The sequence below is a fragment of the Lissotriton helveticus genome, chromosome 4_1 (assembly GCF_964261635.1).
Source record: "Lissotriton helveticus chromosome 4_1, aLisHel1.1, whole genome shotgun sequence".
Classification (NCBI taxonomy): domain Eukaryota; kingdom Metazoa; phylum Chordata; class Amphibia; order Caudata; family Salamandridae; genus Lissotriton; species Lissotriton helveticus.
Window position 1 is genome coordinate 253,576,033 of NC_136063.1, and position 13,634 is coordinate 253,589,666.

Sequence of the window (13,634 nt, forward strand, 5' to 3'; positions counted from 1 at the left end):
TTTTCCTAATTGCCAGGGGGAGGCTATTCCAGAGGTGGGCTGCCGCTATGCTAAAGGCTCTGCCACCCTGAGTGGCTTTCCTGATCCTGGGTATACTAAGGAGATTTGTGGATGAGGAGCGGAGGGCCCGTGTAGGTTCATACCACTTGAATTTGGCCTGAAGGGGTTTAGGACCTAAGCCGTGTGCAGCCTTAAAGACGGTACACAGGGATTTGAACCGGATCCTCTGCTGAATGGGTAACCAGTGCAGCTCGGCTAGAGCAAGAGTGGTGGAAGATCGACGTCCTCGAGAAAGCACCATCTTTGCAGCTGCCGCCTGGATGCTCTGGAGTCTGGAGATCAGATAGGCAGGAGATTCCAGTAACAGAGCGTTGCAGTAGTCCAGGCGGCTAAGGATGATGCTTCTAACCACAGTTGCTCTGGTGTGTGCTGGAAGTAAGGGCAGCAGCTTTCGAAGGCCCCGCATTAAAGCGAAGCAGCTGCTCACCTGTCTGTTGACGTTGGACTCAAGACTCAGTTTGTCATTGAGATCAACCCCCAAGTTCCGTACAGTTGTTACTGGTGCCAATGGCTCACATGAGTCCAGAGGCCAAAAGTCAACAGGTAGGTTTCTGGCTATTCTTCCCACTTTGCAGTGCATAATCTCAGTTTTACTGCTGTTAAACTGTAGAGAATTTCTTTTTAACCAGGTTGCCATTTTCTTTATGCAGGTGTGGAAGGTTTCAAGAGATTCTGCATGGGCACCATCAAGGGAGATCATCAGCTGCGTGTCATCCGCATAGTTGATCACGCTAATGCCGTGAGCCTTGATGATGGCCATCAGGGGCTGCATATATACGTTAAAAAGAATCGGACTGATCGCAGACCCCTGAGGGACCCCATGTGGAACCAAAGCAAACTCTGACTGATACGGGGGTAGTGCCACTGCCTGCCATCTATCTGATAGGTAGGAGCGGAACCACTCCAGTGCCACACCCTCTACTCCAGCTGTTTTCAAACGAGTCAGCAGGATGTCGTGGTTCACCGTATCGAATGCGGCGGACAGGTCAAGCAGAATCAGAACTGCTGACTCTCCCCTGTCCGCCCTCATTCTTAGGTCGTCCAGGACCATCAGTAAAGCTGGCTCGGTTCCATGGGCTGGTCTAAACCCGAATTGCTCCTCCTCAAGGATGTTATTAGTTTCCAGGAAGAGGGACAAGGACCTACTGACCATCCGTTCCACAATCTTTACTGGATACGGCAGGAGGGAGATAGGTCGGTAGTTCTTATGGCAGTTGGGGTCCAGATTGGATTTCTTTAGCAGGGGTGTGACCACTGCCTGTTTCCACTCCCTCGGCACCGAGCCTGTGCAAAGGGATTGGGTGCATAGCTGGCGCAGTACAGGAAAGAATTCGGCCCCCAGTTCTTTCACTATTTTGTGGGGTAGAGGATCCAATGGGGATCCAGATGTAACTTTACAAGCTATTTGTCTAAACTCTTGTTCTGCGGGGATGTCGAAAGTGTCCAGGATAGCCCCTGGTATCATGCGTTCTTCTGTTTCCTCATCCCTCTCATCCTTCTCCAGGCTGCTTTGGTGCTGTGCTATGGAGGAGGGGGCGTCCTCCATGCTTTCAATCAGTTTGGAAATTTTTTCCTGAAAGAAGGAGGCCAGGCCATCACATAGTTCCTGTGAGGGTTTAATATTACTGTTGGTGCAAACAGGATGGGACAGATCTTTTACAATTTTAAAGATATCGCGGGACTTGTTGGAGCTTTTTAGGATAATAGCAGCAAAGTATTCTGCTTTGGCTGTGGCGATCTCTTTCTTGTATTGAATTATAGTCAGTCTCCAGAGTAGTCTATTCTGTTCTTCATAGCCTCTTCTCCATTGTCTCTCTGCCTTTTTACAGACGTTTTTCAGATCTTTTAATGTGTCTGTATACCAGGGTGCTGAGGGGCTGCCTCTTTTCCTGATAGCTTTCAGGGGGGCTATGCAGTCAAGTTTTTTAGTTATATGGTCACAAAGTAGACTGTAATTCGTAGCAATATCATTTTCTGATTTAAGGAGGGTTTGCATCTGAAAGAGGTCTGTCTCATTTTCGCCTTTCCTCTTCAGTAATCCCTTCCAATTGCGACTGATAAAAGTTCTAACTTGTGTATTAGCTTGATCTGTAATGCCCAGGGTATGAATATCAAACTTTATGAGATGGTGATCTGACCATCCCACTGGTTGGATTTCTCCCATGGTTATGAGTTTTTCTTCGGCAAAGATTAAGTCTAGAGTGTTTCCTTCCCTGTGTGTGGGAGCAGTTACCCATTGTATTAATCCTAAGTTAGCACAGGATTGTATGATATTGTGGTAGGCAGTATCCAGAGTGCCGTTGGTACATAGGTTAAAATCCCCCAGTGCTAAAACTCTGCTGTGGGTGAGTGTCAAGTTGTTAATGACTGAGATTAATTCCTGTTGTTGCATAGCATTGATGAAACCTGGTGGCCTGTAGCAGATTAGGCCAGTGAGGCAGTAGCCTGAGCCGAGTTTGATAGATATCCCAGATAGTTCAGCGCAGGCGGTTTTGTCTATGTCCAGCGGGGCAATGTTCAGTTCCTCCCTGAAAATGATTCCCGTTCCTCCCCCTCGTTCCTTTGGCCTCGGGATCTTCTACTATAGCAGCTGCTCTGCTGCATTGGTTCTTGAGGTGATGCGCTGGTTCAGAGTGCGATGCACTGTGTCTGTTCCAGCAACAATGCCAATGCATTGATTCGGCTTCACACAGCAGAGGATGCGTCGGATCCACTGGAGCAAGCACCTGTATCCCATTCCATAGGAGCAGGAGGTGAGACTTTGATATCTCAAAAGAAGAGGAAAGAGTCCAGCTATTCCTTAGCAGGCGCAGGGGGAAGCAAGCAGTAGTGCAGCACAGCAGAAAAGCAGTTCTTCTAGAACAGTAGTGCAGCAGAGTGGCAGTCCTTGTAGCAGCACAGCAGTCCTCCTTCCTGGCAGAGTTTCTTTACATGTCCAGATGTTTCTGATTTATTGGGGGTCACAGACAGTTGTCCCTTTGTGGAAAAATAAATTTTGCCATGTTCTGTGTCCCTACGCCTCATCCATCATATGTTATGTGTGCATGACCAATATGCATCTGTTATTCCCCATGTCCGATTAATGACGCAATTATAGTTGTGTCCACCTCTGGTATGTCATTTTCCAGTCCTCGTGAATACTACGAATATCAGGCCTATGTAAAGTTATGTTGCCACGTTTCTCAGTGTGCACGTTATTCCATTATAAAGTCCCCGTTTCCAGGCCTCAAAAGGGCCCGGACCCTGGATTCAACTCCTGTCTCCTGAAAGCCTCGCTGAGGAGCGATACAGCCCCCACCTGTATCCTCGACCCTTCACTTACTTCCTGCCTCGCAGTGCCCGGTGCAGCTTGGCTCTGCCTCTGAGTCTGCCAAGAGTGTGTTATGATTCCAGCTATCAGTTCAGTCCTCCTTCCCTGCATTCCTAAGCTACTGAACTGCATCAATAGTTTCCGTCATTGTCTAGCCTATTCGGCTCCACGTTAGAGAAATACTGTATTAATGGTCATTTAATATTCTTCATCACGCACTACATGTAGAATAATGCATGGTCCAGTCTTAGAGTAAAGTTAGCTTTTCCCCTCATGACTTCTAGTTTATATCAACATGTTCCCTAAACATCAGATACCAGATAGGGTTTAGGTACATGTCGCTCCGACCCTCCAGACTCTAGTCTCTGCTCCTAGCACAGAGTTCGTAGCCCCCAGCTTCTCCTAGTAACACGTCATTGCCAGTTTTCGCGCACCACCAGGTTAGAGGTCCCGGCTCCTTAGGTAGCCCCCTCCTATGTTTCCGCCCATTCATGACATATTCTGTTACGTTTGCATCACATGTCCATGTATACTCCCAGTTACACCTACTTTTACCGTTATCTCTCGCGACTGCTACGCGTCACGCCTTCTGCTCCACCCACTGCTACGCCTACTGCAATGTAATGCTATGTATTTGCGCTATGTATATAAGTCAATGTATTGTTATTAAAAGTTAGCGCGCTCATCCCAGATCAAGCCCCGGCAGCTGCTGGGCCCCAGTTGTCCTGCTGGGCCCTGTTACCCCCGTTCTATGCAGGTTGTCCTGATCCTGTCCTCATGCTGTAATAAACCTGCAGAAACTCCTACTACCTCGAATCTTGACTCTTATTTTATTGAGCTATCTGTTATTCATTCATTCATTCAAAAATAGATCCGGTATTATTTATTTATATACCACACCTTTGAAGTGGAGGTGACTTCATAGAGGAGCTTTGAAGGGCACAGATGATCCCCCTTCTTGGACCTGGCTCCAGAATAATTAGGGGGCGGGGGGGAGGGAAGAGATAAATCAACCCGTTGTGTGGGGACAGGACACTGTCCAATCAGGTGTGTTAGCTCCTCTCTCTCCTTCTGCACCAGGTTGCAGATTGGCATTCAGTCACACCTACCGTCCCTTTGTGTGTGGCTGCCTAGAGGGAATGCACAAAGTCCACTTGTCACCCATCCCAGACGTGTACTGAGACAAGATGCAGGCACCGAGAACGTTAAGAGCTGAGAAATGCAATCTTTCTAAAAGTGATATTTCTAAAATAGTAATGTTAAGCATGACCCCACATAAAGGTGAAATAAGAAAAATAATTATAACCTACTCTGATTGTGCAGCATTAGAAATAACCTGCTATAATCTGCAAGGCTAGGACAATGCATTAGGCCATGAAGCAAGCGCATTTCTAAGGAGGACAAATGTGGTAACACCTGAGCTTTCATATTTAAAAAGGCGCACAGGCATTCGGAACACCTTGGAAGCTTCTCAATTTGTAGCTAAAAATGTTTACATTCAAGCTATTGTCACAATCCTGTCATGGTAAAAATAGCAACACACACTGTGAGTACATATTGGAGACGGCAACACTAGAAACAATAAACAAGACAAAAGAACGATAACCTCCTGCTGTCCCCTCTAGCCTTTTAACATGTTTACGTATGACAAGCTATCGTATTTTAAACAACTAGTTACTTTATACTGTGCCCACAGTGCATGTTCCTTCTTATACGTGCAAAATAACTTTAAACTGTCCTCCTTCACCAAACAATCAAGCATAAAAATGACCATGGGTCTCTTAATGCGACTCAGTCAACCCAGAGATGGTTATGAACAAAACATGCTAATACCATGAAAATACCAATATTTAGACCCTGCATTCAAATTTGTATTATCTTTACTAAGAAATCCTAAACACAAAACATACTATTAGCACCCAAGTGTTTCAAACCGCTGCAATTTATGCATCAATGCAGACTTGTAGCAAAAATGTATAGCCAATTACATTTAATCAGAAACAAAAAAGATTTGTTACTTACATACCATTTTTGTAAGTAATCCTGCGCTTCTAAGCGAGCACCAACTTCAAACTCTATTCCTGGACGGCTCGGGGGCTTTTTACTCATTTTAATGGCGCCAGAATTGTAGACATCTTTGTTAGGAAAGTAACAAAACAGTTGACTTGTTTAGAAACACTTGAGGACTTGACTGTAGCATTGCAACACTTTTTTTAAGTTCTTTTTTTTCAAAAGCACAAACAGTAGTACAGTTTTTTGTGTCTTATCAACCATTGATACATATCTTTACTACTGTTAATGTTCAGTTACTAATGTGTTCCTGCTCTTTCACACAAGAAGGAGACATGCTACAGGGATTGCCTCTCAGACTAGCACTCTGGAAATCATGCACAAGTAATCCATCAAAGGAAATGGTAGTTAACTATTTTCAGGCAACAATCCAAGTGAACCCCAAGCGAACAGCTCATGGGTTTGTGGGACGGGGACGGGAATTGAACTGATTTAGCAAAGGTTGACAGGTCTTGCAGATAGCATATGTGGGCAATTTAGAAAAGAGCAGTGAAATGGCTATTCACATTATCAAAACAATACGGCAGTGGCCTCAGAACAGAGATATCCTGAGGAGCAACTAATGATGGAAAATGTTGCTGTAGAAGGCACAAAACAGAATAAGAATGATTATGCTTTCCTATTAAATGACCTGCAAGAAAATAAATGGTGGCATGAGGAAAGTATAATGATAAATGCCAGAGATAAGTCTAGCGTTTTCTACTGATTATAATGGTCAGCACTAGGGTGGTCCTTGCCTAAACTTTTTTGCCTCCCCTTTCCACTTTTGCTGACCTTGTTTTTGCTGGCCTTAGGACTCTGCAAACGTTACCGCTGCCAACTAACGCTAAAGTGCATGTGCTCACTCCTTAATATATGGTAACATTGGCTTATCTCCAATTGGAAAATGTTATTTACCTGTAAATCCATAGTAAAGTGACACGACCTGTTCCCAGGACCGTTAATTTTAAATGCTACTAGTAGGCCTACTGCACGGATTGTGCCACCCACTTATGTAACCCTTTACACAAGTCTCAGGCCTGTCAATGCAGATTGTGTCTGTGGTTTTTAACTGCCATTTTCGACCTGGCAAAATAAACCTTTTGCCAAGCCCAAACCTTCCTTTTTAATACAAATAAGTCCGCCCTAAGGTAGGTCCTGTATAGCTCAGAGGGCAGGGTGTGGTGTACTTAATATGTGGTACATGCAATTTTAAGTATTACCTGTCCTGGGAGTGAAAACCCTGTAAATTAGTTTTTCACTACTGCAAGCCCTACCTTTCCCATAGGCAGGAGTTATCTTATTACATTTAATAAGCCGTCATTTCCAAATGGAAGCAGGTAACCATTTCATGTTTGGAATCTTTGGAATTGTAATAAAATAAGCTAACTGATGGTGAAGTCGTTTTTAGGTCTCGTCTGAGCCAGCGCGCCTGCGCTGACCTGCACGACATTTAGTAAGGGATTTAAACGTTGGGACACACGCTCGTGCTTTTGTTTTCTTCACCCGCTGTTGGCCTTTGCATGCGTCTTTCTAAGAAAGGCCAAAGACGGGTGCATGTCCCGCCTTCTCTCTACCCTGGCTTAGGGTCTGCGGGAGCGCGCGCAGCTTCCTCCCTCGTCATGGCTCATTAAGCAGTGTGCACTTTCAGCTCCAAACGCGGTCGCTTTCACCACCACCACCACCACCACCACGTCCACCACCACATCCACCACCACATTCACGTCCACCACCACCACCACATCCACCACCACCACCACATCTACGTCCACCACCACCACCACCACATCTACGTCCACCACCACCACCACCACATCCACGTCCACCACCACCACCACCACCACCACCACATCCACCACCACCACCACCACATCCACCACCACCACCACATCCACCACCACCACCACCACATCCACCACCACCACCACCACATCCACCACCACCACATCCACCACCACCACCACATCCACCACCACCACGTCTACCACCACCACCATGTCCACCATCACCACCATGTCAACCACCACCACCATGTCAATCACCACCACCATGTCAACCACCACCACCATGTCAACCACCACCACCATGTCAACCACCACCACCATGTCAACCACCACCGCCATGTCAACCACCACCACCATGTCAACCACCACCACCATGTCCACCACCATGTCCACCACCACGTCCACCACCACCACCACGTCCACCACCACCACCACCACCACCACCGCGTCCACCACTATCACCGCGTCCACCACCACCGCGTCCACCACCACCACCGCGTCCACCACCACCACCGCGTCCACCACCACCACCGCGTCCACCACCACCACCGCGTCCACCACCGCGTCCACCACCACCACCACCACGTCCACCACATCCACCACATCCACGTCCACCACCACCACCACATCCACCACCACCACCACCACATCCACCACCACGACGTCCACCACCACCACCACGTCCACCACCACCACCACCACGTCCACCACCGCCACCACATCCACGTCCACCACCACCACGTCCACGTCCACCACCACCACCACATCCACGTCCAGCACGACCACCACATCCACGTCCAGCACGACCACCACATCCACGTCCAGCACCACAAACCACGTCCACCACCACGTCCACCACCACATCCACATCCACCACCACATCCACATCCACATCCACATCCACATCCACATCCACATCCACATCCACATCCACCACCACCACCACGACCACCGCGTCCACCACCACCACCGCGTCCACCACCACCACCGCGTCCACCACCACCACCGCGTCCACCACCACCACCGCGTCCACCACCACCACCGCGTCCACCACCACCACCGCGTCCACCACCACCACCACGTCCACCACATCCACCACATCCACGTCCACCACCACCACCACATCCACGTCCACCACCACCACATCCACCACCACGACGTCCACCACCACCACCACGTCCACCACCACCACCACCACCACCACGTCCACCACCGCCACCACATCCACGTCCACCACCACCACGTCCAGCACGACCACCACATCCACGTCCAGCACGACCACCACATCCACGTCCACCACCACAAACCACGTCCACCACCACGTCCACCACCACATCCACCACCACCACCACCACATCCACCACCACCACCACCACATCCACCACCACCACCACCACATCCACCACCACCACATCCACCACCACGACGTCCACCACCACCACCACGTCCACCACCGCCACCACATCCACCACCACCACCACCACATCCATGTCCACCACCACCACGTCAACGTCCAGCACGACCACCACATCCACGTCCACCACCACGTCCACCACCACGTCCACCACCACCACCACGTCCACCACCACGTCCACCACCACGTCCACCACCACGTCCACGTCCACCACCACCACATCCACGTCCACGTCCACCACCACCACATCCACGTCCACGTCCACCACATCCACGTCCACCACCACCACATCCACATCCACGTCCACCACCACCACATCCACGTCCACCACCACCACGTCCACCACCACCACATCCACTACCACCACATCCACCACCACCACCACATCCACCACCACATCCACCACCACATCCACCACCACATCCACCACCACATCCACCACCACCACCACCACATCCACCACCACTACCACTACCACCACATCCACCACCACTACCACTACCACATCCACATCCACAACCACCACCACGTCCACCACCACCACCACCACGTCCACCACCACCACTACCACCACATCCACCACCACCACCACCACCACCACCACCACCACCACCACATCCACCACCACCACCACATCCACCACCACCACCACATCCACCACCACCACCACCACATCCACCACCACTACCACTACCACCACAACCACTACCACATCCACATCCACAACCACCACCACGTCCACCACCACCACCACCACGTCCACCACCACCACATCCACCACCACCACCACCACGTCCACCACCACCACCACCACGTCCACCACCACCACCACCACCACGTCCACCACCACCACCACCACCACGTCCACCACCACCACCACCACCACGTCCACCACCACCACGTCCACCACCACCACCACCACCGCATCCACCACCACCACCACGTCCACCACCACCACCACGTCCACCACCACCACCACCACATCCACATCCACCACCACGTCCACCACCACCACGTCCACCACCACCACGTCCACCACCACCACGTCCACCACCACCACGTCCACCACCACCACGTCCACCACTTCCACGTCCACCACCACATCCACGTCCACCACCACATCCACGTCCACCACCACCACCACCACCACATCCACGTCCACCACCACCACCACATCCACGTCCATGTCCACCACCACCACATCCACGTCCACCACCACCACATCCACGTCCACCACCACCACGTCCACCACCACGTCCACCACCACCACCACGTCCACCACCACCACCACCACCACCACATCCACGTCCACCACATCCACGTCCACCACCACCACCACATCCACGTCCACCACCACCACCACATCCACGTCCACCACCACCACCACATCCACATCCACGTCCACCACCACCACCACATCCACATCCACGTCCACCACCACATCCACGTCCACCACCACCACCACCACATCCACGTCCACGTCCACCACCACCACCACATCCACGTCCACCACCACCACCACATCCACGTCCACGTCCACCACCACCACGTCCACCACCACCACCACATCCACGTCCACGTCCACCACCACGTCCACGTCCACCACCACATCCACGTCCACCACCACATCCACGTCCACCACGTCCACGTCCACGTCCACCACCACCACATCCACGTCCACCACCACCACATCCACGTCCACCACCACCACATCCACGTCCACCACCACCACATCCACGTCCACCACCACCACATCCACGTCCACCACCACCACCACATCCACGTCCACCACCACCACCACATCCACGTCCACCACCACCCCCACCACCACCACCACCACGTCCACGTCCACCACCACCACCACATCCACGTCCACCACTACCACATCCACATCCACCACATCCACGTCCACCACCACCACATCCACGTCCACCACCACCACATCCACGTCCACCACGTCCACCACCACACACATCCACGTCCACCACCACCACCACATCCACCACCACCACATCCACCACCACCACCACATCCACGTCCACCACCACCACCACATCCACGTCCACCACCACATCCACGTCCACCACCACCACATCCACGACCACCACATCCACGTCCACCACTACCACATCCACGTCCACCACCACCACATCCACGTCCACCACATCCACGTCCACCACCACCACATCCACCACCACCACATCCACGTCCACCACCACCACATCCACGTCCACCACCACCACATCCACGTCCACCACCACCACATCCACGTCCACCACCACCACATCCACGTCCACCACCACCACATCCACGACCACCACCACCACATCCACGTCCACCACCACCACATCCACGTCCACCACCACCACATCCACGTCCACCACCACCACATCCACGTCCACCACCACCACATCCACGACCACCACCACCACCACCACATCCACGTCCACCACCACATCCACGTCCACCACCACATCCACGTCCACCACCACCACCACGTCCACCACCACCACCACATCCACGTCCACCACCACCACATCCACGTCCACCACCACCACCACATCCACGTCCACCACCACCAGCACATCCACGTCCACCACCACCACCACCACCACCACCACATCCACGTCCACCACCACCACCACATCCACGTCCACCACCACCACATCCACGTCCACCACCACCACCACCACATCCACGTCCACCACCACCACGTCCACCACCACGTCCACGTCCACCACCACATCCACGTCCACCACCACATCCACGTCCACGTCCACCACCACCACGTCCACCACCACCACATCCACGTCCACCACCACCACATCCACGTCAACCACCACCACATCCACGTCAACCACCACCACATCCACGTCAACCACCACCACATCCACGTCCACCACCACCACATCCACGTCCACCACCACCACATCCACGTCCACCACCACCACATCCACGTCCACCACCACCACATCCACGTCCCCCACCACCACCACGTCCACCACCACCACGTCCACCACCACCACCACGTCCACCACCACCACCACCACGTCCGCCACCACCACCACCACGTCCACCACCACCACCACCACGTCCACCACCACCACCACCACGTCCACCACCACCACGTCCACCACCACCACCACCACCACGTCCACCACCACCACGTCCACCACCACGTCCACCACCACCACGTCCACCACCACCACGTCCACCACCACCACGTCCACCACCACCACGTCCACCACCACCACGTCCACCACCACCACGTCCACCACCACCACGTCCACCACCACCACGTCCACCACCACCACCACGTCCACCACCACCACGTCCACCACCACCACGTCCACCACCACCACGTCCACCACCACCACGTCCACCACCACCACCACGTCCACCACCACCACGTCCACCACCACATCCACGTCCACCACCACGTCCACGTCCACCACCACGTCCACGTCCACGTCCACCACCACGTCCACCACCACGTCCACATCCACCACCACGTCCACGTCCACCACCACGTCCACGTCCACCACCACGTCCACGTCCACCACCACGTCCACCACCACGTCCACGTCCACCACCACGTCCACCACCACGTCCACGTCCACCACCACGTCCACGTCCACCACCACGTCCACGTCCACCACGTCCACCACCACATCCATGTCCACCACTACCACTACCACATCCACATCCACAACCACCACCACGTCCACCACCACCACCACCACGTCCACCACCACCACTACCACCACATCCACCACCACCACCACCACCACCACCACCACCACCACATCCACCACCACCACCACATCCACCACCACCACCACATCCACCACCACCACCACCACATCCACCACCACTACCACTACCACCACATCCACCACCACCACTACCACTACCACATCCACATCCACAACCACCACCACGTCCACCACCACCACCACCACGTCCACCACCACCACCACCACATCCACCACCACCACCACCACGTCCACCACCACCACCACCACGTCCACCACCACCACCACCACCACGTCCACCACCACCACCACCACCACGTCCACCACCACCACCACCACCACGTCCACCACCACCACCACCACCGCATCCACCACCACCACCACGTCCACCACCACCACCACCACGTCCACCACCACCACCACCACCACCACATCCACATCCACCACCACGTCCACCACCACCACGTCCACCACCACCACGTCCACCACCACCACGTCCACCACCACCACGTCCACCACCTCCACGTCCACCACTTCCACGTCCACCACTTCCACGTCCACCACCACATCCACGTCCACCACCACATCCACGTCCACCACCACCACCACATCCACCACCACCACATCCACGTCCACCACCACCACCACATCCACGTCCACCACCACCACCACATCCACGTCCATGTCCACCACCACCACATCCACGTCCACCACCACCACATCCACGTCCACCACCACGTCCACCACCACCACCACGTCCACCACCACCACCACCACCACCACATCCACGTCCACCACATCCACGTCCACCACCACCACCACCACATCCACGTCCACCACCACCACCACATCCACGTCCACCACCACCACCACATCCACATCCACGTCCACCACCACCACCACATCCACATCCACGTCCACCACCACATCCACGTCCACCACCACCACCACCACATCCACGTCCACGTCCACCACCACCACCACATCCACGTCCACCACCACATCCACGTCCACGTCCACCACCACCACGTCCACCACCACCACCACATCCACGTCCACGTCCACCACCACCACGTCCACCACCACCACCACATCCACGTCCACGTCCACCACCACATCCACGTCCACCACCACATCCACGTCCACCACGTCCACGTCCACGTCCACCACCACCACATCCACGTCCACCACCACCACATCCACGTCCACCACCACCACATCCACGTCCACCACCACCACATCCACGTCCACCACCACCACAT

General features: G+C 53.8%; 1 protein-coding gene across 4 annotated transcripts in view; it reads right to left on the reverse strand.

Annotated features, from left to right (window-relative positions):
* Positions 1-13,634, reverse strand: part of PHF20L1 (PHD finger protein 20 like 1) — an 813,558-nt gene that overhangs the window by 755,997 nt on the left and 43,927 nt on the right. For 2 of the 4 annotated variants that reach the window (XM_078686744.1, XM_078686740.1), the window contains exon 3: positions 5,397-5,505. In XM_078686744.1, the coding sequence (XP_078542870.1) occupies positions 5,397-5,399 (3 nt within the window). In that variant the 5' untranslated portion in view covers positions 5,400-5,505. Of the gene's footprint in view, positions 1-5,392; positions 5,506-13,634 lie in introns of all 4 variants that reach the window. The other 2 variants (XM_078686743.1, XM_078686741.1) reach the window with 1 other exon arrangement.